The sequence below is a fragment of the Myodes glareolus genome, chromosome 4, assembly GCF_982192425.1.
Source record: "Myodes glareolus chromosome 4, mMyoGla1.1, whole genome shotgun sequence".
NCBI classification, from domain to species: domain Eukaryota; kingdom Metazoa; phylum Chordata; class Mammalia; order Rodentia; family Cricetidae; genus Myodes; species Myodes glareolus.
The window spans coordinates 49,051,837-49,077,620 of NC_142029.1; the positions used below are offsets into that span (position 1 = coordinate 49,051,837).

Consider the following 25,784-nt stretch of genomic DNA (forward strand, 5'->3'; position numbering starts at 1 on the left):
TTGTCATAGAGGCTTCCTGTTTCCTGAATTCCATGCTACTTTCTGAGGGATTATCTTTTGTTGTTGTTTTGATGAAGCACACCCTCAAGAATCTTTCCAAAGTGGGCTTGTTGAGGTAAACTATCTGTCTGAACATGTTTTTACTCTTCCTTAACATAAGTTTGATAGTGTGATTTGGTACTCAGTCACCCTTGGAATGTGGAAGGCATTTTTCCCATTGTCTACCAGTTTCCAACATTGCTGTTGAGACGTCCCATTCCATCCCTTTCTTGATTGCTTTGAATGTGACCTTTTAAATAGTCTGGAAGTTTTTAGAAATCTTTTTCTTCTTTTATGGCAACTTTAAAATTCATAACTATGTGTCTTAGTCTCCTTTTATTTTGGGGACATTCATTGGGCTGTCTTCATGTTTTTCAGTTACTGGAAATATTCTTGTATTATTTATTCTTGATAATCTATTTTTTTTCTGGGACACTTTTAGTATTGAGCTGTTCTTCCCTTAATTTTTAGGCCTTTTCTATCTTTTCTTTTCAGAGAAGTGTTGCTTTGTCTTTCATATATTTCTTCTGTCAAAGATTATGTTTATTTGTTTAGAGATGAATGTCTTATGCAGTTCAAGCTAGCCTCGAACTTGCTATCAAGCCAAAGTTGACTTTGAACTCCTGATCCTCCCGCCTTCATCCACTAAGTGCTGGTATTATACATGTGTGTCCTCACCCTTGGCCCTGGTAAAAATTTGACATTTTATTTATTGTACTTGTTATTCCCTTAGCTTTACTCTCTAAATGCTTGTTTTTTTTTTAAATTTTTATTGAGCTCCATATTTTTCTCTGCTCCCCTCCCTGCCTCTCCCCTTCCCCCTTCAACCCTCCCCCAAGGTCTACATGCTCTCTATTTACTCAGGAGATCTTGTCTCTTTCTACTTCCCATGTAGATAGATCTATGTAAGTCTCTCTTAGTGTCTGCATTGTTGTCTAAGTTCTCTGGGATTGTGGTTTGTAGGCTGGCTTTCTTTGCTTTATGTTTAAAAACCACCTATGAGTGAGTACATGTGGTAATTATCTTTCTGTGTCTGGGTTACCTCACTCAAAATAATGTTTTCTAGCTCCATCCATTTTCCTGCAAAATTCAAGATGTCATTAGTTTTTTCTGCTGTGTAGTACTTCATTGTGTAAATATACCACATTTTTCTTATCCATTCTTTGATCAAGGGGCATTTAGGTTGTTTCCAGGTTCTGGCTATGACAAACAAAGCCTCTATAAACATAACTGGGCACATGTCCTTGTGGCATGATTGAGCATCCTTTGGATATATACCCAAAAGTGGTATTACTGGGTCTTGAGGATGGTTGTTTCCTAATTTTCTGAGAAATTGCCACACTGACATCCAAAGGGGCTGTACCAGCTTGCATTCCCACCAGCAATGCAGGAGTGTTCCCTTTACCCCACAACCTCTCCAGCATAAGTTGTCATCAGTGTTTTTCATCTTGGCCATTCTTACAGGTGTAAGATGGAATCTCATAGTTGTTTTGATTTGCATTTCTCTGATGACTAAGGATGGTGAACATTTCCTTAAGTGTCTTTCAGCCATTTTAGATTCCTCTGTTGAGAGTTCTCTGTTTAGGTCTGTACTCCATTTTTTTTATTGGATTATTTGTTCTTTTGGTGTCTAATTTCTTGAGTTCTTTGTATATCTTGGAGATCAGACCTCTGCCTGATGTGGGGTTAGTGAAGCTCTTTTCCCGTTCTGTAGGCTGTTGTTTTGTTTTGTTGACCGTGTTGTTTGCTTTACAGAAGTTTTTCAGTTTCAGGAGGTCACATTTATTAATTGTTTCTCTCAGTGTCTGTGCTGCTGGGGTTATATTTAGGAAGTGGTCTCCTTAGCCAGTGCATTCAAGTGTTTATTTCCCACTTTCTCTTCTATGAGGTTCAGTGTGGTTGCTTTTATGTTGAGGTCTTTGATCCATCTGAACTTGAGTTTTGTGCATGGTGATAGATATGGGTCTATTTTCATTCTTCTACATGTTGATATCCAGTTATGCCAGCACCATTTGTTAAATATGCTTTCTTTTTTTCCACTTGATTTTTTTTTGACTTCTTTGTCAAAAATCAGGTGTTCGAAGGTGTGTGGATTAATATCCAGGTCTTCGATTCAGTTCCATTGGTCCTCCTGTCTATTTTTATGCTAATACCAGGCTGTTTTCAGTACTGTAGCTCTGTAGTAGAGTTTGAAGTCAGAGATTGTGATGCCTTGAGAAGTTCTTTTATTGTCAGGATTCTTTTGGCTATTCTGGGTTTTTTTTGCTTTCCCATATGAAGTTGAGTACCGTTCTTTCGAGGTTTTTGAAGAATTTTTCTGGGATTTTGATGGGCATTGCATTGAATCTGTAGATTGCTTTTGGTAAGATTGCCTCTTTTACTATGTTAATTCTGCCTACCCAAGAGCATGGGAGATCTTTCCACTTTCTGGTGTCTTCTTCAATTTCTTTCTTCAAAGATTTAAAGTTTTTGTCATACAAGTTTTCTACTTGCTTGGTTAGTTACTCTGAGATATTTTATGCTTTTTGTGGCTATTCTGAAGGGTATTGTTTCTCTGATTTCTTTCCCAGCCCTTTTATCATCTGTGTACAGGAGAGCTACTGATTTTTTTGAGTTAATTTTATATCCTGCTACATTACTGAAAGTGTTTGTGAGTTGTAGAAGTTCCTTGGTAGAATTTATGGAATCACTTATGTAAACTATCATATGATCAGCAAACAGTGTGAGTTTGACATCTTCTTTTCCGATTTGTATCCCCTTGATCTCCTTTTGGTGTCTTATTGCTCCAGGTAGGATCTCAAGAACTATATAGAATAGATATGGAGATAGTGGACAACCTTGTCTTCTTGTCCCTGATTTCAGTGGAATCGCTGGGAGTTTCTCTCTAATTGGTTTAATGTTGACTGTTGGCTTTCTGTATTTTGCCTTAATTATGTTTAGGTATGTTCCTTGAATTCCTGCTCTCTCCAAGACCTTTATCATGAAGGGATGTTGTATTTTGTCAAAAGCTTTTTTGGCATCTAATGAGATGATCATGTGGTTTTTATTTTTCAGTTTGTTTATTTGGTGGATTACGTTGACAGGATTTTCGTATGATGAACTGTCCCTGCATCTCTGGGATGAAGCTGACTTGACCATGGTGGATGATGGTTCTTATGTGTTCTTAGATTCATAAATACTTGTTTTTTTAGTTATCTTACTTCATAAGTCTGTTGTCTGCTCTTTCTGAGGTTCAGATTTACATGAATTTATGAAATCTTTTCCTCTTCTTCTTCTCCTTCTTCTCTCCCTCCTCTCCTTCCACTGCTTCTTTTCTTCCTTTTCATCATCTTCTTCTATTTTTTAGAGACAGGGTTTTGTAGTCAGATTTTTCTTTGAGCCTCCAGGTCATAAATAATGACACAGAGACTTATTATTAATTATGAAAACTTGGTCCTAGCTTAGGCTTGTCCCACTAGCTTTTATAACTTAATTAACCTGCTTTTATTAATCTATATTTTACCATGTGGCTTTTTACCTTTCTTTTATTCTGTATTTCCAACTTCCTGCATCTCCATGGTATCTCCTGCCTGCCTCAATTCATCTCTTCTTCCTTTCTCTCCCTGGAAGTCCTGCATAGCTATCCTGCCTAACTATTGACTGTTGAGCTTTTTATTACATCAATCACGGCAATATACCTTCACATAGTGCACAAATATCTCACAACATTTTCCCCTTTTGCTTAAATAAAAGGAAAGGTTTTCACTGTAAATGGTAAAATTGTATACAATAAGAACAATTATCAAGTAACAATTACATTTACAATGTCCAGTTCATTTGAACTTGACAAATTCAGAGAAATTACTCTGTTATCTATCTTATCTCGATGAGTCCAAAGTTTTATACCTAATTTACTTTCTATTATAACTTTTATTACCAACTCAAAATTATCTTTTTAGACCTCAAAACATTTTATTAGTTCAACAATTTAAGCTTTTATGTTTCTCAACCTAATACACTTTATATCTCTTTTGTGAGTTTCTTTTCTGAATTTGGTAACAAGGAAAACTGTAACTATAACTATCTCATCTTCAGCTCTATCAGAGAACTAAGAAGGATATAACAAGTAAACAGGAAGTGCAGAGAAAACAACTTCCAAAACTATAGAAATGACAGAGGCAGCTGGCTGTCTGGACAGTCACACAAGGTTCCTCTGCAAGGTTGAGACATCCATCTTCAGCCTATGGGCTCAGAATATCTGACAGACTTTTCTGTAAAGCAGGAATTTTGAAGATCTTGTCTTGGCAAAGTTAAACAACTGCCTTCTTTTGTGTCCTGCTTGTCCAATTTGGACAGCATACTGTCAGCAGTAGAGGCAATGGCACTTTCTTGCCTAGTGATTAACTTTGTCACAATAAAAGCAACCTCCATACAGAGTTACTTTGATGCCCATCATCTTCTCTAAAGTAGATTGGTCCTTCTAGGATCAGATATGTCTTATAGTCATGAAAAAACCTTATGTTATTGAAACATCTTAAATGCCATATTCTGTAGGTCTCTGAAGTGTTTGAAGACCATCTATCTATATAAAATATGTCTCTGACTGACCTTGAAAACATATTTAAAATGATTATGACTTTGATTATTATAGATGACTAACTACTAACCAGCTTTTAAGGACTAGAACTTTACATTACATTTTAAAATGAGCTGCATAGGTATAATGCCTTAAACAAGAATAGAAACATTTATGCAGTATAACAAAAATAACCTTAAATTTGTATCAATATACAAAAATACCTTAACAAGAATATAAACATATATAGAGTATGGTCTAGCAAAAATAACCTTAAATTTGTATCAGTATGCAAAAATCCATACCAATGTCAAATATTTGAGATTAATAGTTGCTTTTTAGGTAAGAATAAATTTAATAATCTACCCTTTTATGCTATCATTCCTATGTCATGTTTCCTGTGGAAACAAAGGTATGACCTCTCCCCCAATGGAACATATTTTCTGGCTTCCATTTGAAGTTAAAATATTCTTAAAATATATAGGTTGGCTTAATTTAGCAGTTTCCATAATCTAATGTCTCTCAGCAGCTATTGTTTTTTGTACATCAGCCTTTAAAAATTCAAAGTCAACAAAACAACATACTGGATTCAGATACCCTGTGTATTTCCCATCTTTTCCTGGCATATTTTTTATATTACTTTACTCTGTCTTTAAAGACTTTATTTTTTTTAAACTATTTTTTTCTGTAACTGTCTATATCCATTTTCTGTGCTTTCTTCAGCATCTAATCCCATTTTTAAACATACTGTGCCTTTTTAGAGGTTTTCTGCATCTGGACCTGCTTTACTAAGCACCTGCAGCATTCTCTGACTTCATGAGACACATCTTAAACTGCCATGTCAGCTGCTGCACGGCTTAGCTTAGTGCATGGCATTGGTGCATGTGCTGGCAGCTGACCCCAGCCCTCTTCAAGGCAGTGAGAGCGGAGCCTCATGCCTTTGGGCTTTGGCTTGGTACAGGTCTATCTGTTCCAGCTCCAGTAGGCTTCTACTTAGTTTCCCGGCACTGAGTAATGCATTGCCCACTGCTCATAAACCCCATTCAAGTGCTCAGAGCAGGACATCTTAAAAGAGCCATGCCTGTGTACACTGCCAGCATCCAGCCTACTTAGGACTCCGCCTCCCCCAGCTTTCTCAGGCCCTATGTGGATTTGTATGCTTCGAGTTGGGCACCAAACGTAGTCAGATTTTTCTTTAGGTTGTCAGCTCACAAATAACAACACAGAGACTTATTATTAATTATGAAAGCTTGATCTTAGCTTAGGCTTGTCCCACTAGCTCTTATAACTTAACCTGCTTTTATCAATCTACATTTTGCCATGTGTCTTTTTACTTTTCTTTTGTATGCCTGACTTCTAATGTCTCCATGGTGTCTCCTGTGCACCTCAATCCATTTCCTCTTCCTTTCTCTCCCTGGAAGTCCCGCCTATACCTTCTGCTTAGGTATTGGCTGTTCAGCTTTTTATTACACCAATCACAGCAATATACCTTCATACAGTATACAAATCCCACAACAAGGGTTCTCTGTGTAAACCTGGCTGTCCTAAAACATTCTGTAGACTAGCCTGTTCTTGAATTCAGAGATCCTCCTGCCTTTGCCTCCTGAGTGCTAGGATTAAAAAAAGGCGCAAACCACCACTGCCTTGCCTGAAATCTTTTCTTTGTGTTTTTTTTTTGTTTTAAAGATTGATTTTATTTATATTTATGTGTCTCTATGTATGCACACAAGAGTGCAGTACCTGCAGAGGCCACGAGAGGCCACGAGAGGCCACTGAATTTTCTAGCACTAGAGTTAGAAGCTGCTGTGAGCCATGTGATATGGGTGTTGGGAACTGAATTCTGGTCCTCTGCAAGAGCAGTAAGTGCTCTTAACTGATACGCCATCTCTCCAGGGCCTGGTTTATTCTTTCTAAACATATTTCTTTCACGTTAAAGATTTTCTTACGATGTGTTGGTATGTTTTGTATAGATAAGAAGAAACAGCTGCCTAGTGGGAGAGCTGTTGCCTTGGCTATAGCTTTCTGAGTCACTGATGAAGAGCTTATTGGGATTCAGCTTTTTCTGAGGGGGAGCGGTCATCCTTAAATCATAAACTGAGGTTATGTTTCTGAGTGACTTGAGACACCCAGAGAAAACTAGTCTCCTGGGAGCATGTCACATCCGTCTGCTGGCATCCGAAAGGGCAGGACTTACTGGTGTCTCAGCCTTTACCGTGCAGAGTGTTAGTGGTCCTTTCTCCATAGGTTCCTTTGCTGTGAGCCTTTGCCTGTGACTGGGATTCCCAGACCAGCTCCTGCTGGTCTCTTTTCTTCTGGGCAGGGTGATGCCAATCCCCTGGCCACACAGGGTTGGCATGGAAACCTTCCAGTTTGCTCTGTCCTCAGCTCTACTGGCCCCCAGATATCTTAGGGTCCCTGAGATCCAGATTCCTGAGTCTTCTAGGGTTCTGTTTCTCCATCGTGCCCCCTCGCAGCTTTAGCATTCAGCATCTGCCGCTTTACCAAGTCAGCTACTGGTCGGCCATCTGCTTTGCAGCTTCCAGAAGTTCTGTTGCCATCGTTCATTTGCTGTCATCATGTCCTCTTACCCTCTGCCGGGGTGGAGTTATGCTTTGTTTACCCCTCAAATGTCAGCGTAGAAGAGCTTCAGCAGGGAGCTGAAGAGCTGTGCCTGCTGGCTCAGGGTGCTGTGGTTCTCTGGAAGCCCCTCCCCTATGGCGTTAGACTGCTGCTTGCCCAGGGCGCCTGGGTTGGTGAGAGCATGGACACAGGTCTCTCCGGGAAGAGGGATTTGGATGAGGGGTGACAACGGGAAACTGAAGAGTTCCGCTCAGTGGTTAAAACCTGGCCTCTGGCCCAGGCTCCTCGTGTTGGCAGATGAGTTACATTAGCCCTTAAGCCTCCAAAACTGGGGCTCATGATGGACAGGCTCAGTGTTTGCTGTAAGGATTAACTGAGATAGCAAGAGGCACACTTAGCCTGGTGCCTACCACATAGTACACAGTCAGTATGTGGCCACGGTTGCTATTACTCTTTCTACAGTTAGCCAAGTGGTTGACCTGTGGATTTGAACCAGAGAAGCCGCCTGGGTTGGGGAGGAGGTGAGCTTCCCAGAGAGGACAGATGAAATCAGAAGAGCGGGTACCCTCAAACACCCATGGGGTTTGTTCCCAGCTGCCCCACCCAGAGTGCCACCCAGCACTCTGGCTCAGGGACAGAGAACTGAACAGGCAAGTCTCTGTGTTCCTTTAGCTGCTGGAATGTATGAGAGCCTTGGCTGGGGGCCTGGGCTCAGGGTAGGAGGAGAGGCAGAGAGCCTGAGCCTGAGGTTTGCCTTGTGGATGGAACTGGACTCCACCACCTGAGGGTGCTCAGGAGGGAAAGTCACCCTTCCCAGGTCAGGCCACACCTCTCTGCTCCATCTGTGAGTGAACAGTCAGGGGGTGCAAAGTCCAGGAGAAGGGGAAAGCAGAGGATCCCTCCACAGCAGGCAGAGTGGCTGCTCCATCTCCCACCCACTAGCTCCTTGCTGGGGTGGGACAGGAGACAGTTTCTGCCCCAACAGGGTGGGGATCATCTGAACAAGTGGGTGCTGGATGGGTGGTGCAGCAGTCTTTCCATAGCTTGGAGAACTCTCAGCATCATGTACAGACCACCCACTATCCCTATATGGCCACGCCCTTCAGCTCCCAGCCAATATCGGTTTACTGAGACAAGGCTTCCCCTCGCTGGGTCCACAGGCACACATGTAATAGAGCCCAGGGCCACACATAGAGCCCGTCTGCAGACCCTCACCCTTACGAAGATGAAAGCATAATAACTCAAAGTGAGGAGGGGGTGGCAGCACTCCTGGGTGAGTGGGACAGGGTGAGGGGAGAAGGTGTAGAGGGACAGAGACCTCTCTCGGAGGCAGGGACACACTCTCAGGGCTTTTAGAGCTGACACTGAAGCCGGGTAGGAGAGGAAGCTGAGCATAGGGGAAACCTGGCAAAGGCAGAACCTAGGGAACCTGACGGGGTGAAGGATTAGGGGATGGTTGTGGGTTGAAAGGGTGTCTGCAGTTAGTCCTAGATGGCTGACCTGAAGAACTCCAGGAGTCTCTCTGGGCTGACAGGTGCTTATGTGTAGTGGAGAGGTTGCAGCATCCATGCGTCTCTCCCGTTCAAGCAAGGATCCCCCCTCCCCCCAAGACAGTGTTTCACGGTGTAACAACCCTGGCTGTCCTGGAACAAGCTGTAGTAGACCAGGCTGGCCTCGAACTCACGGAGACCTGCCTGTCTCTGCCTCCTGAGTGCTGGGATTAAAGGTCTGTGCCGCCAACGCATGGCTGTTCATGCCTGTTCTTGAAGTCAGGGTTTTGCAGAGTGGGGAGCAGACCTGGGGGTGTGTGGGGTTCTTCATCTCTTCTCCAACAGCCTCCTGTACAGAGACTCTATGATCAGAAACCAGGGCCAGAGAGGGAAACTGGCACACAGGCAGTCAGCTCTTCCTAATATCGAGGTGACAGTAAGACTTCCTACTGGAGTCACCCCATGTCTACTCTGACCCTATGTGGAGTGGCCCTGCCGTAATTAGCACAAGAAAGAGCCCCTAGGGGATGGCTGATGGGTGTGGGGATCTTGGTATATGTCCAGCTGTGCGAGGAGCTTGGCTGTGAGCCTGTCAGAGGAAGGAAAGGCTGCCCCTGGCTTTTCCTAAGTAGACACTGCTCTGGGATAGCTTGGGGCCTCTTACACATGAGGATGTTGAAGGTCCAGAGAGGCTGGGTAGTACCCAAGGTCATATAACACCCACAAGAGGAAGAGAAAGCCAGCTACCAGCTGCTTCTGTGACTTTGCAAGCAGGCACTGCGGTAGATGCTTCTACAGCTTGGAATTGGTCCCTTAGACAAGAGGCTGTGACAGTTCAGAGAGAATTGGGGGTAAACTGAGGCAACATAACATCCTCAGCCAAACTGAGAGGTAGGCCACTCTCTCTCAAGCTGTCTAGCATCAAGCCCATAGGTGCCCCACCCCCAGCAAGTGTCACAGTGTCACAAGGGACTAGTGTCCTTTCTTCCTCCGTCAGATTCTACTTCTTCGTTTTTTCCTGGGACTTCTGCCTGCTCCAAGCAGAACCATGTTCATCCTGGCTCCCTGGCCTGGTACCTTCTGTCCTCAAGTCAGCCTGGCTTAGGGTTGTACTGATCTCCCCCTGACTGGACCCGTGTCCCACGGAGTCTGCCTCCTATTATTTCCAGCTAAGTCCTTTCTGTCTTGTCATCTAGTTGCCTATATTTGTAGCTCAAATCTCCTGAGGCTCTAGGCCCTGGACCCTCCTCCTATCCCTAAGGGACCAAGATGAGACCTCGGGGGCTGGCAGCACGCTCCCACCCTCCTGCTTCCAGACAACCTCATAGAACATTTAGAGTTAATCAAGGCAGAGGTGGTTTTTTTTTTTTTTTTTGTGTGTGTGTGTGTGTGTGTGTGTGTGTGTGTGTGTGTGTGACTAGGGATATCCCTCCCAGAGCCCGGTTGCCTTCCTGCTCCCTGCTTGCTGCTGCTGCTGCCGCTGCTGCTGCATGGCCACCTTTCTGGGCACCACATCTGAAGGAGCGTGTGATGCACATGGACTGCGCCTGCTCACATTGGCCCATTCTCTTGTCACTGCCCTGGAATGCTTGCTAGAGGAAGGCAGGAAGGAACGGGAGTAAGGAGCAGGGGGCAGGCCTTCAGGTCAGGGTGGGGGGTGGCCAGGCAGCTGTTCCCCCAGAGGCCTTTTGTTTTATCAGCTGTGGTGTGATGGTTTCCAGAGCTTGGCCCAATCCAGCTGGCTCCAGGCTCCCAGCAGGGGTAGAGGCCACAGGAGCTAAGAGCATAGCCACTTGAGGGCTTGGTGGACCTGACCTTTGGAAGAAGGGTGCCAGAGTGTCTGTGGCTGTCCAGTGGCTTGTGCCAAGGCCTGCAATGGGGGTGGGGTATTTGTTAGCGGGCGGGAGCTCCAGGTAGCTGAGAGAAGCCTACAGGACTGCTTGGCGAGGCTGGGGCCACATGATGGGCTGACCAGGTGGAAGACTGTCAGTTTCTTGCCGTTTCCACAAGTCCCACCTGCTCTGCTCTTCCACCCAGGCCTCTCATGGGTCTCAGGCTGCACTCTTGCCCGAAGGGACCTCACTTTACCCTTCCATCCCATTTTCCACAGCCGTGGGTGGGGCCTGTGCTTGGATGACTCTCCAGCCAAAGACGTCATTGACTTCCCCTCGGTGCTGCCCGGTGTCCTGTACGATGTGAACCACCAGTGCCGCCTTCAGTATGGGGCTTACTCAGTCTTCTGTGAGGACATGGATGTGAGTAAGGGTGTGGGAGTCACAGGCGATGGCCCTCACCAGCCTGAGAGTGACAGGTTCTGAGAACCTCTGCCTGGCTTGGGCTGTACTTTCAACGGACATGGTGATACCTAATGTGATCTGCGGCAGAAGCCTGGGGTTGGGTGATTCTGTATCAACCCAAGGGGACTTTGGACAAGACCCCTAGCCCTCTGGATTTGACTTAGAAGAGGAAAAAAAAAAACAAAACTGCCCTTCAGGGTCCAACAGAGTCTTGTAAAGATATGACAGAAGCTTCTACCTTGAGGGTTTGAGGAGGTGTAGCCAGGGCTGGAAGAAGCGGCCAGCTGGAGACAGCTCTCAGCTCCAACCCAGCCTGGAGGATAGCCCCTCCCAAGGGCCCCATGATAGGATGTGATTGAGGGGAGGGGCCAGAGGAGAAGCCGACAGTGGACTCTCAACTTGCACACTCCCTTGGTGTACTGCCCCTATGGAAAGTATCCAGGGGATTTTGGGGGGACAATAGGGGCAGACTGGGTGGTCTCACTGGGGAGAGGGTGAGGGTAATGTACATGTCTATTTGCAGAACGTCTGCCACACACTATGGTGCTCTGTGGGGACCACCTGTCACTCCAAGCTGGATGCAGCTGTGGATGGCACGAGATGTGGGAAGAACAAGGTAGGTGGGAAGCCTCGACCCTGACTGAATGTTGGGTGGGGGAGGGCCGCCTTTTCTCTCACCATGCCACGCCAGACTTCCCTGGGGTCGACTTTAGCTTATGCGCTTAGTATTCATTCTGCTTACGCATGGTGTTGGGGCTGTGGGTGACCATAATGGCTGTCTTGCACCTTCCGTCCTTCTGCCTCTCGAGACTGTCTTGCTCGCTTTGTTCTCACTGGGGTGAGGATGACTGAGAGGTGTCGGGGTTGGGTTGCTCTGCCTCCATCTGTCTCAGTAGTGGTGTCTCAATGGAGAGTGCGTCCCTGAGGGCTTCCAGCCTGAGGCGGTGGACGGTGGCTGGTCCGGCTGGAGTGCCTGGTCTGTCTGCTCGAGGAGCTGTGGCGTGGGTGTACGGAGTGCTGAACGCCAGTGCACACAACCTGTGTGAGTGCGGGGCCCAGGCTGGGACAAAGGACCTGAGCGGAGCTGATTGTGGAGACTACCTGTGTTCCAGCATCCGGCTCTCAAAAATATCCCTAGAAGGGCCAAGTCCAGTGTCTAAGTCACCACTGGCCACTTCCAGGGAGTGTTCTGGAAGCATTCCCCCAGAGCTGACACCATTGCAGTCAGGGGAGTGCTATCCCAGAGCCTGGGGAGATGAATCAGAGACCTTGCAGCACAGGCAGGGATTGTGGGGAGGTCGGGGCAGAGGTGAATGCTTAGCATCTGGGTCCTGGAACGCTCAGGGTTCAGGCCCTCCACCCTCACACAAGGGCATTCCTTTTCCATTGCTCCTCTGGGCCTCAGTGTGCTCGACTCTATAATGGGATGCTAGCAGAGTCCTCCTAGTTAACTTGGTATTGGGTAAAGTTAGGCCACATGGGTGAGGCATTGAGCCTTCCTAGTGCTCTGGGAAGTGCCCAGCACAAGCTACTTCAGACCCCTGAGGAGACTGGCAGCAGTTAGGCAGCACTGGTGGGGTGGCTGTGGCCTGGGGTGAGCTTTCTCATTTTAAGGGGGCTGTGGAGACTCCGTGAAACAAGGGTTTATCTGGCTCTTGGACAAACTTCTTTGCCTGGCTCCCAAGGAGGTAGATTTCACAGGCAATTCCATCTCAGGGCTGGTGCTTCACCGGCCGGTGGTCTGTACCCCTCTGCGGGTACAGCTCCTCCAGTTCATCCAGGGTGGGGCTGGCCTGGCTGAGATGGGGTGCATGTGAGATGCCAGGCCAAGGTAGTGTCTTACCTGGGTGGGGCCTGGAGGCTTCCTTCGAGTTGGCTCAGGTTGCTGTCCCCACGACAACTCTCATGACATAAGGCTGGCCCATCAGCTCACCACATGTTCCAGCTCTCAGCATCCCTCTTAGAGGCAGTCCAGCTCCATTCTAGAGATGAGGAAACTGAGGCCTGGAGGATGGCGAGCATTTGCCCATGGTCATACAGCAGGTCCGGCCGAACCTAGGCTTCTAGGTGCCACTCTTCCGTAGATCCTGGGAAACAGGATGGATGTGTATGGGTCAGAGAGTGGCTCGAGGGTAGCGCAGCATGACCGAAGGCAGCAGGGGACTCTGGGTGCGGAGGATACAGATGTTGCTTGGCATTGGGTACTAGTAGCATGCTCACACCCTCATGGCTTTCCTCGTAGGCCTAAGCACAGAGGCAAGTACTGTGTGGGGGAGCGGAAGCGGTTCCGACTCTGCAACCTGCCAGCCTGTCCTGCTGGCCGCCCCTCTTTCCGCCATACCCAGTGTAGCCAGTTTGATGCCATGCTCTACAAGGGCCAACTGCATACATGGGTGCCTGTGGTCAATGATGGTGAGTCCTGCTACCCATGCAGACACCGAGGCCAGGGATGATGGACGTAGGGGCCCCAGTATTGAGGTCCAGATATCACCCTCAGCCCTTGTCTGCTCCCTGCTATTGTTTGGGGTAGCTGTTCATTCCCAGCTCCTCGGTCTGCACCTCTGCAGATAGCTCTCAGGCCCGTTGGATGCCCTTGGCCTTCCTACTCATGCCCGTTATGGAGGATGAAGGGATTTTCCTGATGGCTTCTGTAATGCCTGCTCCTTTGCTTTTGCTCCACGAATCCTCCGCTTGTCCCCTTAGAGAACCCCTGTGAGCTGCACTGCCGGCCCTCCAAACACTCCAGTACAGAGAAGCTGAGGGATGCCGTGGTGGATGGTACCCCGTGCTACCAAGGCCGGGTCAGCCGTGACATCTGCATCAACGGCATCTGCAAGGTGTGTGGGATAGCAGGAGACTCTCCAAGACTCACTGGCAGGCAAGGGCTCCACCTCTAGGTCTTTCCTGGCTTCCTCCAGGCTGCACGTCCCTGTCCCCTGACCCTAAGACAAAGCCTCTGTGCCCCGCTGTCTCTGGCAATGGCCATCCCACAGTTGGCTCTAGATTTTCAGCCACTACCATCATATTACTTTGTCTCCACCAACTGCCTATGGCTCATCCCAGCACGCCTGCCTATACAATCCTAGCCGTGAAACCAGAGCCTGGATGGGTGCAGGCCACCACCTCCTCTCTGATAGGAAGGAGCTGACAAGGTGGTACTGGTGGTGTGCCAGGCTCTGGGCCTGCAGAAAGTGCTGTTTGGCAACAGCTTTTCTAGTTTCTAGTACTGGCTGCTCTTCCATGCCCAGGGCCCCAGCCACCTTCCTTGCCCTGCTTCTTGCCTTTCAAGCTACTGTTCTAAAGGCCTGGGTTTAGAGGAAGCCTAGGAAAGAGGTTCTAACCCAGTGTCTTTGAAATTGAATCCTATTTCTGAAAAATTCCACCATGTGCTAGGCGCCATGCTTACCTGCAGCTTTCCATGAAAGTGACTTCCTGCCTTTTGTGTCACGTGATGCTCTCAACACTCCTGTAAGGCATGGACTGATGTCCCCCTATCCCATCAGGGGAGGAGTAGCTCATGTGTGACAGGGACACTGGCTGTGATGAGACTGGACCCCTGGCAAGGGCTCTTGACCTCCACCAAGGGCCTCTCTACTGAGCCCTGGTGGATACCCAGAGGAGGCTGGCAGCCAGCACAAAGGGCCTCCTCTCTGTTACAGAACGTGGGCTGCGACTTTGAGATCGACTCTGGTGCCGTGGAGGACCGCTGTGGCGTATGCCAGGGCAATGGATCGACTTGCCACACCGTGAGCAGAACCTTCGAGGAGGCTGAGGGCCTGGGTATGGTGGGGACTGCTGGACTGCGAATGTGTGCCTTAGTCTCTGCCCCTGTGGTCCTTGCCTAGATTAGACGTGACTGGTGGGGGTCTCCTTGCCTGGCCAGGATCCTTCCGGAAGTCAGTGAGACCCTGTCCCAAGTGAGACCTGTCCCAGTGGTCCTTAGGGACATTCTAGGGACTGCGAGTGATCTGTCGTTTTTTCAGAGAGCCACTGTCTTCTGACCCTTCAGAGACCTTCCTAGTGCTGTGCCTCAACTTTGGGGTCTGAGTTACACATAGGACTCAAGTGCCAACTGTGTGCTCAACTATGGGGGGCACCTAGGGGAAGAGCTCACAGGGTGACAGAACCTTCGTTGTGACGAATGCAGTAGGCTGTGTACGTCAGGGAGAGAAGGAAACACCCATAGGAGGTGGCTGATGTTGGACTCAGGAGACTGGGTGAGGAGAACCCCAGCTAGAGCCTGTGGCAAAGCCTGGCCCTGCAGGGCAGGTGGGCTGTGAGGCTATGATGCTGGGCTCCACAGCTTGCATTTCTTTGCCTCAGTGATTCATCTCCCCCTCTGTAAAATGGGGACGGCAACAGCGCCTGTTACAGCATGGGGTAGTGTTGCAGTGTTCCATAACTACAAAAGAGAAGACAGGTTTACTAGAGAAAAGAAGAAGGGCCCAAGCATTTTGGCTTTCCAGGATGGGAGAGATTATAGACGAGGCTGTGAAAAAGACCTTTCAGTCTTCCAGGAGAGTGATGCTGGGCCATGGGTCAGCGGGGAAGGATCTGTGGACCCTTTCTGAGGCCTTGGTGGCCCAGATATAATACCTGTCCTGTGTGTGTGTGTGTGGGGGGGGGACTTAGAATCCTGAGCTGATGGTGAAGTCTTTGGCTTCATCAGCAGAAATGAAAAGAAGCAAAAAGGTGGCGGGGGTGGGGGAGGAGGTAACAACTGACTGCTTATCCCGGGGCCCAAACACTGTCTAACCCTTGTCAACAGGGTACGTGGATATAGGGCTGATCCCAGCCGGAGCCCGAGAGATCCTCATTGAGGAGGTAGCTGAGGCTGCCAACTTCCTGGCCCTGCGGAGTGAGGACCCAGATAAGTACTTCCTCAATGGTGGCTGGACCATCCAGTGGAATGGGGATTACCAGGTGGCGGGCACTACCTTCACCTATGCGCGCACAGGCAACTGGGAGAACCTCACGTCCCCCGGCCCCACCAGTGAGCCTGTTTGGATCCAGGTACCTGCCTCTCAAGGCCAGGATGGGGGGGGACTAAAACGGGGTGGTCTGCCAGGTAGGATATACGGGGAAACCTTAGGGATGTCATAGGGTATGGTTCTGGGTCGGGCTCAGCTGACGGGGCCTCTGAACCCATCTCTAGAGTAGGTCTCCAGTACAGCTCAGTTTACAAAGGCGGCTGGGGAGGACCCTAGGTGCAGGTGCTGGGCAGATGGGGAAGGGCCCCTGGGCTCATAGACCCCCCCCATTTGATTGTTCCAGCTGCTGTTCCAAGAGAGCAATCCTGGGGTGCACTACAAGTATACCATCCATAGGGACAGCCATGATGAAACCCAGTTACCTGAGTTCTCTTGGCACTACGGGCCCTGGAGCAAGTGCACCGTCACCTGTGGCACAGGTGAGACTCACACGTGATGAACCCTTCAAGCTTATGTGTGATCACATGGAGCGCTCACCCCAGGGCTTTGAAGTGGGTCTTGTTATTTATTTCCAGTTTATAGAGCTGAAAGTCTTAAGCCAAGAAGCAGTGGGGTGGGCCACCTAGCCCGCTACCCCCTCTATTGCCTCTAAGTGTAGGGTGTCATGGAGGGATGCCCGGGAGGGCACTGAGGTCAAAGAGGCCTGTCTTCACCTCAACAGAGGCAGTAGAACCCTGTTCTGTGAGGGTCTGGGCAGAGAGGGTGTGTTTACGTCCTTTGGGATACCCTGGTGCCAGGCCCAAGCTGAATCGCCATGGCTTCCAGGTGTGCAGAGGCAGAGCTTGTATTGCATGGAGAGGCAGGCGGGACTTGTGGATGAGGAGCACTGCGAACATCTCGATCGGCCCGATGACCGCCAGAGGAAATGCAGTGAGGAGCCCTGTCCTCCCAGGCAAGCATGCTGTCCCCCACCAGACTTCCAGTTCCTAGGTGTCCTGCTCTTTCCTCTGCATCGGGACCCTGGTACCTCTGGGGAAGAGAGCGAGCAGCTTGTGGCCTCTTCTCCCCAAATCAGAGTCATCAATCCATGGACTTGGCTTGACCCTTGAGTGTCCTTGGGCAGCCAGTGCCAACCGAGATGCTCTTGATCACTCCCTTTGTGCCACTGTGTATCTTGTCCAGGTCCCTGGGGACAGGGTGGTGGGAGTAAAGAGGGCTCCGCTACTGGGATTCAGGGGCAGAGCACCAACTTGGGGTTTGGCTCTCTGGGGATTATTCTCCGTTCAGCCCTGTCTGCACCCCGGTGGCCTTAAGCCATGCCTTGGGCACCTTTGCTCATGATAGGGGCTAATGTCACGCTATCATCACCGTGTGCTTCTTGCCAGGTGGTGGGCAGGGGAGTGGCAGCTGTGTTCCAGATCCTGCAGACCTGGAGGTCTCTCTCGCCGGACCGTGCTCTGCATACGCAGTGTAGGGCTGGATGAGCAGCGAGCCCTGGAACCACTTGCCTGTGCGCATCTTCCTCGTCCCTTGACTGAAACCCCGTGCAACCAATATGTACCATGTCCTTCCACCTGGGGTGTGGGCAACTGGTCACAGGTAAGCGTTTGGAGGAAAGGGAACCCGAGTCTGGTACCACCATTACCTCAGAAAACCTGCACAGAATCCTTACTGCTTGTTACCTGGGGTGGGAGGGAGCCTGGAGCATTCCTGGGACAATGCCGTTTACAAAGCCGTGGGGATCAGGAATTCCCTGGCATGCTGACTATCATCTTGAATCTACAAGCATGGCCATAAAGGGCTAGCTGAGACCTCTGTCACTATGATACCAGCAATAGGCAGGTTCTGCCACCATGCCCCGGGTTTTCCCAGAAGCCCCATCTTGGCCTGAGCTTTGGCCTCTTTTCCAGTGCTCTGTGACCTGTGGAGCAGGCATTCGGCAACGGAGTGCTCTCTGCATCAATGATACTGATGTCCCCTGCAAGGAAGTTGAGCGACCGGTGACTGAGGTCACCTGTCTTCTGCCTCCCTGCCCACGCCCCATGTACATGACGGGCACAGATGGCTCTGGCAGTGGTTCCTCCAGCCCTGAGCTCTTCAATGAGGTTGACTTCATCCCACACCGGCCAGCCCCACGCCCTTCACCGGCATCCTCACCCAAGCCGGCCAGCATCAGCAATGCTATTGACGAGGAGGACCTGGAACTGGATCCGCCAGGGCCTGTGTTTGTGGATGATTTCTATTATGACTACAACTTCATTAACTTCCATGAAGACCTGTCTTATGGATCCTTTGAAGAACCCCATCCAGACCCGGTGGATTCAGGGGGTTGGACAGCATCACCCCACATCAGATCCACTGAATCCACCTCAGATGCTCCAGTGCCTACTTCAGGGACTCCTGGAGTTAAGGAAGAGGGGCTTCTGGGAGCTTGGTCCCCTAGCCCTTCACTCATCCAGGCTAGCCATCCCCCACCTGTATTCTTAGAGCAAACCCCTGTGAACCCCTTGGCCAATTTCTTGTCCGAGGATGATATTCCCATGGAAGTCCCTGAAGTTGGGCTCCCCAGTTTGCCCTGGCCCCCTGCTTCAGCTGATGGCATGGCGACACCTGTTGCCCCTGGAAACCCTGATGAGTTACTAGTGAGAGAAGACAGGCAGGACCAGTCACCCACTCCATGGTCTAACAGGAACAAGGTTTCCAAAGATGAGGATACTTTGGGTCATACATCACCAGCTCTGCCGCATAGTCCTATCCCCACACAGCCCTCTTCATTCTACATCAGCACCATTCAAGCATCTCCTGGTCCTGATGTGGTAGAGGAGTGGACAGAGGGGCCTGTGGCCTGGGACCCAGTGTCAGAGGGTGACCTGAAGCCTGTTCATGGTGAGCAGTGGCCCACTGTGGAGGTGGTTCCTCCTCTTCTTCATCCCCTGGCCACTGTACCAAGCATCTGGGACAGAGACAGTCCCATGGAGCCAGGGACTCCTACCTTTTCAGCTCCAGAACTGGGATCACAGAACTCGAAAACTCTGGCATTTCCAAGGACCTCTCTTTGGACAGCACCAACTGATCTAAGTAGCCCAGGACCAGGCCAGCCACAGCCCCCTAACCCTGAAGGGACCCTGAGCTCTGTACCACTGCCTAGACCAGCTCAGGAGACTTACACTAACAGTAGCAAGGACCCTGAGATCCAGCCTTTGCAGCCCAGCCTAGTGGAGGATGAGTCCCCTACAGATCCGCTGCCTGGCAAGAATGCTACTTGGCAGGTGGGCAACTGGAGCCAGGTGAGTTGTGTGGTACCAGGGATGGTGGGAAGTTTGAGCAGGACCCTGGGACTCAAGTTTTAAGCAGAGAAAGACCTAGCCATGTTCATCCTGCCTCAGAACTGGCGGCCATGGTGGGCTGAGCGCCACGAAGCAGAAAGAGTATTATTCCAGCTCTCGTGTAGCCTTGAGGCTAGTCCATCCCACTGAAACTCAGTTTCCCAACTGTGAAGTGGAAGCGAAGTGAGGGGCCCCATCTGCTTGAGTTTTGAGTTCTTAGCAGGCCGTTCCTAGGTCACATGGAGGGCTTCAGAAACATCAGTAACTGTGAGTTCAGTGCAGCTGGGAGGAGTGTCCTTATACTAACCCGTGTGCCCCAGAAATGGAGGTCTTCTCTTAGCCAGCTGGAAGGGTACGGAGGCCTCCTTCCATGGCTCCCAGACCCGGCACTGCCTAGGTTAGCTGAGACACAGCCAGACTCCTCCTGAGGCTTCACCCTCTTTTGTTAGCGATCCCATAATGTTCTGAGTTGTATGGAAAAAAGACGACCTGTGCCCCTTCTCTAGATTGTCACTGGAAGAGATCTTGTGGGGGAGATTTACTCATTTAGCTGCTTGAATTAGGGCCCAGAGTTCCCTGGTGAGGAGAAACCACAGAATGGCAGGATAGGTAGGGGGCCTACAGGGCTCACGGGAGCAGGGATAGTTAACTGCAGGTGACATTTGACTTTCTTTTTTTTTTTTTGTTTTTTTTTTTTTTAAAGATTTATTTATTTATTATATGTACAGTGTCCTGTCTGCACCTATGCCTGCAGGCCAGAAGAGAGCGCCAGATCTCATTACAGTGGTTGTGAGCCACCATGTGGGTGCTTGGAATTGAACTCAGGACCTCTGGAAGAGCAGCCAGTGCTCTTAACCTCTGAGCCATTTCTCCAGCCCAACATTTGACTTTCTGAGACTCCTCGGGAGGTGGGGCTGGCAGGGTGAGGGTCTGCTCGGCTTACAGACATCCTCTGTGGCCCACAGTGTTCCACCACTTGTGGCCTGGGCGCCACCTGGAGGCTGGTGCGCTGCAGCTCTGGCCGCGATGAGGACTGCCTCCCTTCTAGCCGTCCCCAGCCGGCCCGCCATTGTCACCTGAGGCCCTGTGCCGCCTGGCGCGCCGGTAATTGGAGTAAGGTGAGTCAGGAGGGAGCCTTGAGTCTCACGGCTGTGGGTCAGAGACCAGCAGGGCAGGGTGGGCGCCTGTCTGTCCTCATCCCTCTGGGAGCCCTTCATTTCGCATGACCTGGCCTGGCCCAGCTCATGCTGCCGTGCTCCCTCTTTATCTCCACCACACACCATTGGATTTCTTTCCCACCAGCTCACCCTAATTCCCTCTGTCCTGTCCTCTGGGGCTCTCACCTAGTGTTGAAGTCTTCTGGGGGCTCTTTGGCCCAGACTGGAAGGTCTAACCCTGTTGGACCATAAACTTCACTGGGTCATATTGCGTGCATGGGTTTAGAATGTGTCTACATGTGTGCTCCTTGCTCTCCAGTGCTCCCGCAATTGTGGCGGAGGCTCCTCCACAAGGGATGTACAGTGTGTGGACACACGGGACCTCCGGCCACTGCGGCCCTTCCACTGCCAGCCTGGGCCTACGAAGCCACCCACCCGACAGCTCTGTGGGACCCAGCCCTGCCTCAGCTGGTACACGTCTTCCTGGAGAGAGGTGAGATCTGGGCCTTGGGGTAGGGACTAGGGACCCCCCTCAGACCCTGGCTATACTTAATGCCTCCCTGTTCTTCCAGTGTTCCGAGGCCTGTGGTGGTGGTGAACAGCAGCGTCTGGTGACATGCCCAGAGCCAGGTCTCTGTGAGGAGTCGCTGAGACCCAACAGTACCAGGCCTTGCAACACCCACCCCTGCACACAGTGGGTGGTGGGGCCTTGGGGTCAGGTGAGCAGGATTCCTTGAGGAACTGGGGGCCCTCCTTGGCAGGTAGTCCCTGGTCCTTATGTTTTGAAGCATGGGTTGTAGGGTGTGTGTTGTGTGCTAGTTTCTCTGGGGTCATTAAATAAATATACAGTAGCGACCAGATGAAGTCCTTGTACTTTGCCAGGGAAAATCAGATAGAGGAAAAATGGCTGTGTGTGGGGAATCCTCTGAGGTGGAGACTCGGACTGATACCTAAAGGTATGAGCAAAGATGAAGAGAGGGATGAAGAGACTAGCAAGTGCTGAGGCCTGAGGCAGGAATGATGAGGGGTACTCAGCGGATGGCACAAAGACAAGTGTGGCAGGAGGGGAGCAGAGGACCCCCCCCACCCGAGGCAGGGCCTATTGGGAGCTGATTGGTTCAGGAACCTCAGTGATTCCTCCATCTACTGGCTGCTGAATGACTGACTGGGCAGGAGCTTTTCTTCACCTTTAAAATGGGGGCAGCACAGAGGAGCGATGGAAGATTCAGGGAAGAACACGGAGCCTGTGTGGTGCCACCATAGATTAAACCTAGGAACAGTCTGACTCAGGGTGGGGATGCTGGCTGAGCCCCTCTGCCTCTCCCTCCGCTGCCTGTGGCTTGCAGCACATCTTCTGTGTCTTCCAGGCACTGTGGTCTCACCCCAGTGTCTGCCTTCTCTGTCCAAGGTGCGTTTTGCATTCCTTCTTACTCCTGTCTTGTCCTCGCGGCTGGGGCAGATGCCTCCCGAGATAGCGGGGTTCAGCGCTGTGCTCCACTGGGTCAGAGATGGCTTCCTGGAGAGGGTGGTCCTGTCCAGTGCTAGCCGGTCCCTGATGGCAATGGCTGGTCCTGGGGACATTCTGTCCTCTCTCTCCTGTGCAGTGCTCAGCCCCCTGCGGTGGTGGTGTTCAGCGGCGTCTGGTCAGATGCGTGAACACTCAGACGGGTTTGGCAGAGGAAGACAATGACCAGTGTGGCCATGAGGCCTGGCCTGAGAGCTCACGGCCATGTGCCACTGAGGACTGTGAGCTGGTTGAGCAACCACGTAAGTGTCTCCCTACCCCTGGGGATGGTGGGGCGGGAGGAGAAGGGTGGCTGGGAATTAGAGAATCATCCAGATGTCAGTCCCATAACAGCTGCTGTTCTATTTACAGTTCCCTCAAATCACATGGTCACCTTAACTGGGAGGCCACAGGGTGCTAAGGTTCAAAACTGGGAATCAGCCAAGGGGAATTCCAGCCACTCAGGCATCCTGCAGGCAGCTTCTGTAGCCTTGGGGAGTTGAAGGAGCCCCCTGCTCTCAGTTGTGACAAACTTTTCTCCCTTGGGGTCTTAGTCCCCATAGTGAGGTGAGGATGCCCTTGGGCTCTGGGCACTGCCCATTCCTAGGAGGATAACTGTCTGCAGTGAGCAGCGGAGACACAGGAAGGACCTTTTCCCAGGATCCTGCTGCCCATGGGCTTCCTAGCCAGCTGCGCCATTGTGGAGCAAAGGCCTGAGCCAGAGGTGGCTCTGGAAATCACCTCCTTCCTGAGGCTCCAGATGTCCCCAGCGGTGATGAACACAGAAAACAATGTGGCCCTTGAGTCATATCTGGGCACCCGTTCCCCAGCCGTGTAGTCTTGGGCTCTATTTCCCTACCTGGATTGTCATTTCCTTATGCATAACGTGGCCGACAACACTTATTCTAGTATAGTAGGGTCTGAGGGTTAAAGGCTCAGTACGGCTAGTGCTCTTGCTTAGCACAGGCTAGACCACTTTACCCTTCTCCCTCTCAGCAGCCATTACTGTCGCAGTGGAGTCTGAGGCCACCTCTGATACTTGAGGGAACGCAGGAGCTTGGCACTCACCTACTGGGTTGCCGCACCTGTTACCAGGATAGTTTGTGGGTGTCAGCTCCAATCTGCCTCTCCCTGCTCTGCACAGCCTTCACTACCAGCAGCTGGCTTCGGACCAGAGCGGCTGCTGCTGTGCCATTCTGCCCTGAATCCCATTGCCTCAAGGTGCCAAGAAAATGCCAATTTGGGTTTCTCAAGCCATTCCTGCTTGTCTTGCTCTCCTTGTTTCCCCGCATCTATCTAAACCAATAAGACACTTCAGCACAGCTAAGCTGGGTGCTGTACCACAGTGCTTGCCCCCAGGGCTGATAGTGCCCATGGCTCTTCTCTCACACCAAGCTCATGGTTGGCAGAGTCTGGGGTAGCTATGATCCCAGGTGGTGCAGCTAGACAGGGCAGGAACTGAAGCTCCACCAGAAACAGCCTGGCTTAGGAGGCTGTGGCCTTGGAAGGTCTCCCAGGGGAATGGGGAGGGTGGGTTCAGCAGGGACTCAAGGACATGACTAGGCTGTTACCCAGGGCTCACCCACATGAAGAGTTTCATGCCCCTAGCGAAGGGAGCCAATCAGGGAAGACTCTTGGACCCCAGGCTCCTGGAGCTTCCAGGATGTTTTCATGGCTTGTGCGGTTGTGGGACAGGACATTTGGAAATCCTGGAAACTCTAGGGTGTGCGATCACCATGGCAAAGCCGCCGACACGCCTACTTAGTTATGTGGCCTTCCCCGTGGAGGTGGGGCATGCCACCAAGAGGAAACCTTCACCCGGTGCTTAGGCCTGCCCGAGGTCACCCAGGGGAACTAGTGTGCAGGCCGACAGAGTTTGGAGTTGCTGCCAAAAAGACGGGGCAGAGGAGTCTTTTTGCTGCCTTGTGCCCTCTGCTACACCTGGGGATGCCGCAGACTAGGGCTCCAGGTTGCCGCCTGTTGGTCCTCCCTAGGGAGTCTGCGGAAGTAAGTGGGGTCTCAGGCAGCTGCGGCCTCAGCAGCAGCAACAACAGAGCAGTAGCACTGGGAGGGAGGCCAAGGGTCTGGAAGCACGCCATTTCCCCAGATAGCTTTCCCGGGAGAGCCAGCCAGGCCTTAGCCGCTGACAGTCAGGGCTTGGAGAATCACCCTCTCCTGTGCCGTGTCACCAGGGGCCTGCACCCAGCTGCAGGTGCCTTGGTGGCCCTGGCCAGGCCCAGTTTTCTGGGCTAGAACCCAGTGAAATGGGTGGCTGTCCTGCCACACGAAAGCTGAGGATGAATGTCGCCCACATGAGCCTGGGTGCAGTGGTGGCAGCAGAGGCATGTGGGACTTAAGGTGGCGGGGATGTGGAGGGGATGCATACTGACACAAGTGCAGGAGGTCAAGTTGTGGGCCCAGTCCTGTTGGGTACCATGACTGAACAAGGACGGATCATGCTGGAAGGCTTGCATCACTGCTGGGTAGGCTCTTGGGCATCTCATGGCCTTCTGAGGTGGTCAAGGATGGGCGTCTCAGAACCTTTCTTCCAGAAAGGTGTCAAGAGTTCAAGGGCAGACGAGTCAGGAACAACAGCTAAGGACTTGGGGGTCTGATTCTGGGGACCTCTTTCAGAAACTGGGTCTCTTTCTGGCTCCGAAGTCTTAAGAATACTGAGGTGAGGGGTCTTTCAATCCAATTACTGGGTGATGAAGTGTGGTTCTGGGTGCCATGCCCACTGATTCTAACCACCCTACTGCATCCCTTCTCATCTCTTCCCATTCCTAGGTTGTGAACGGGATCGCCTGTCCTTCAGTTTTTGTGAGACACTGCGCCTACTGGGCCGCTGCCAGCTACCCACCATCCGCGCTCAGTGCTGCCGCTCATGCCCCCCGCTCAGCCGTGGTGTCCCTTCCCGCGGCCACCAGCGGGTGGCTAGACGCTGAACAGAGGCCTGGCCTCCACCAATGCACATCAGAATGCACAGACAAACTGACCCATGACACACAGACCTCAGTGCCCCACCACAGGCTGCGGTGGAGCCCTGCTCCTCGTGCCCTAATGGTGCTAACCCCATCCCTGTGCAATGGCAGGCTGGGGACCTCTCTTCCTCTCAGAAAAGGTATTTTTTTATTCTGTTTGCACATTTGTTACTGTTTTACATAAATGAGTATCTACCCTTTCGAAGCAGCTTGGCCTTGTCTTGGGTTTGGAGACTCTCCAACATGACCCCTACCCACCTCCCTCGCCTATCAAATGGCTATGACCCTGTCCCTTGTTAAAGCCTCAAGAGACAGCAGCGTTTCTGTTCCTGTGGGGGCAGATCAGCATGGCTAGCACAGGGGCCACACAAAAGATGCCTGATGCAGGCATGGAAGATCCTGAAGTGGGGAGAGATGGCTTCGAGGGAAGGCGTATCTACAGAGGGTTACACAGCGGGAACAGGAAGGTCTTCGTTGTAGGGGGTCCAGGTTGGCAGCGGCCTAGGGAATCCTGTTCACTGTCCCACTCATTCCATATCCCTGCCCGCTACCTTCCATTAGGTCCGCAGAGAACTAGGCTCACAGGGGTGGAGCCACATGCCCTCATGCAGCTGAGGCTGTCTTGTCTCCCACAGGGGCTACCTGTGGCATGACAGTAGGCACATGAGATCTGCTACATGGGAGCAGCTGGGCATGCAGGTACTTTGAAGAAGGTTCTGGATCCTGGTTAGTGACAGGGAGAACTAGGCCTTGCTCTCAGACTTGGCCTGTTTTACTCTTCCTTCTGGCTGTGAGTCATCCTTGGATGTCTTGTGGAAGGCATTATGGCTCTCCTCCAAGTATGAAGCACTGGAGCTCTAGAGGAGGACACTGGTCAGTTTATTCTCCAGAGTGAGGTGTATGTGGAAACATGAAGGAATCTGA

The 25,784-nt window shown here is 50.9% G+C and overlaps 1 protein-coding gene across 2 annotated transcripts in view; it reads left to right on the forward strand.

Moving 5' to 3' along the window:
• Adamts7 (ADAM metallopeptidase with thrombospondin type 1 motif 7) overlaps nt 1-25,068 on the forward strand; it is a 46,639-nt gene extending 21,571 nt beyond the window's left edge. Inside the window, exons 9-24 of one of the 2 annotated variants that reach the window (XM_048452483.3) lie at nt 10,775-10,919; nt 11,485-11,577; nt 11,858-12,003; nt 13,204-13,373; nt 13,665-13,798; nt 14,621-14,741; nt 15,730-15,974; nt 16,236-16,371; nt 16,718-16,844; nt 17,278-17,491; nt 17,803-19,179; nt 20,184-20,336; nt 20,695-20,868; nt 20,948-21,094; nt 21,980-22,142; nt 24,667-25,068. In XM_048452483.3, coding sequence (XP_048308440.3) covers nt 10,775-10,919; nt 11,485-11,577; nt 11,858-12,003; nt 13,204-13,373; nt 13,665-13,798; nt 14,621-14,741; nt 15,730-15,974; nt 16,236-16,371; nt 16,718-16,844; nt 17,278-17,491; nt 17,803-19,179; nt 20,184-20,336; nt 20,695-20,868; nt 20,948-21,094; nt 21,980-22,142; nt 24,667-24,824 — 3,703 coding nt within the window. In that variant the 3' untranslated portion in view covers nt 24,825-25,068. The other variant, XM_085689529.2, reaches the window with a different exon arrangement.
• The last annotated feature ends 716 nt before the right edge of the window (nt 25,069-25,784 follow it).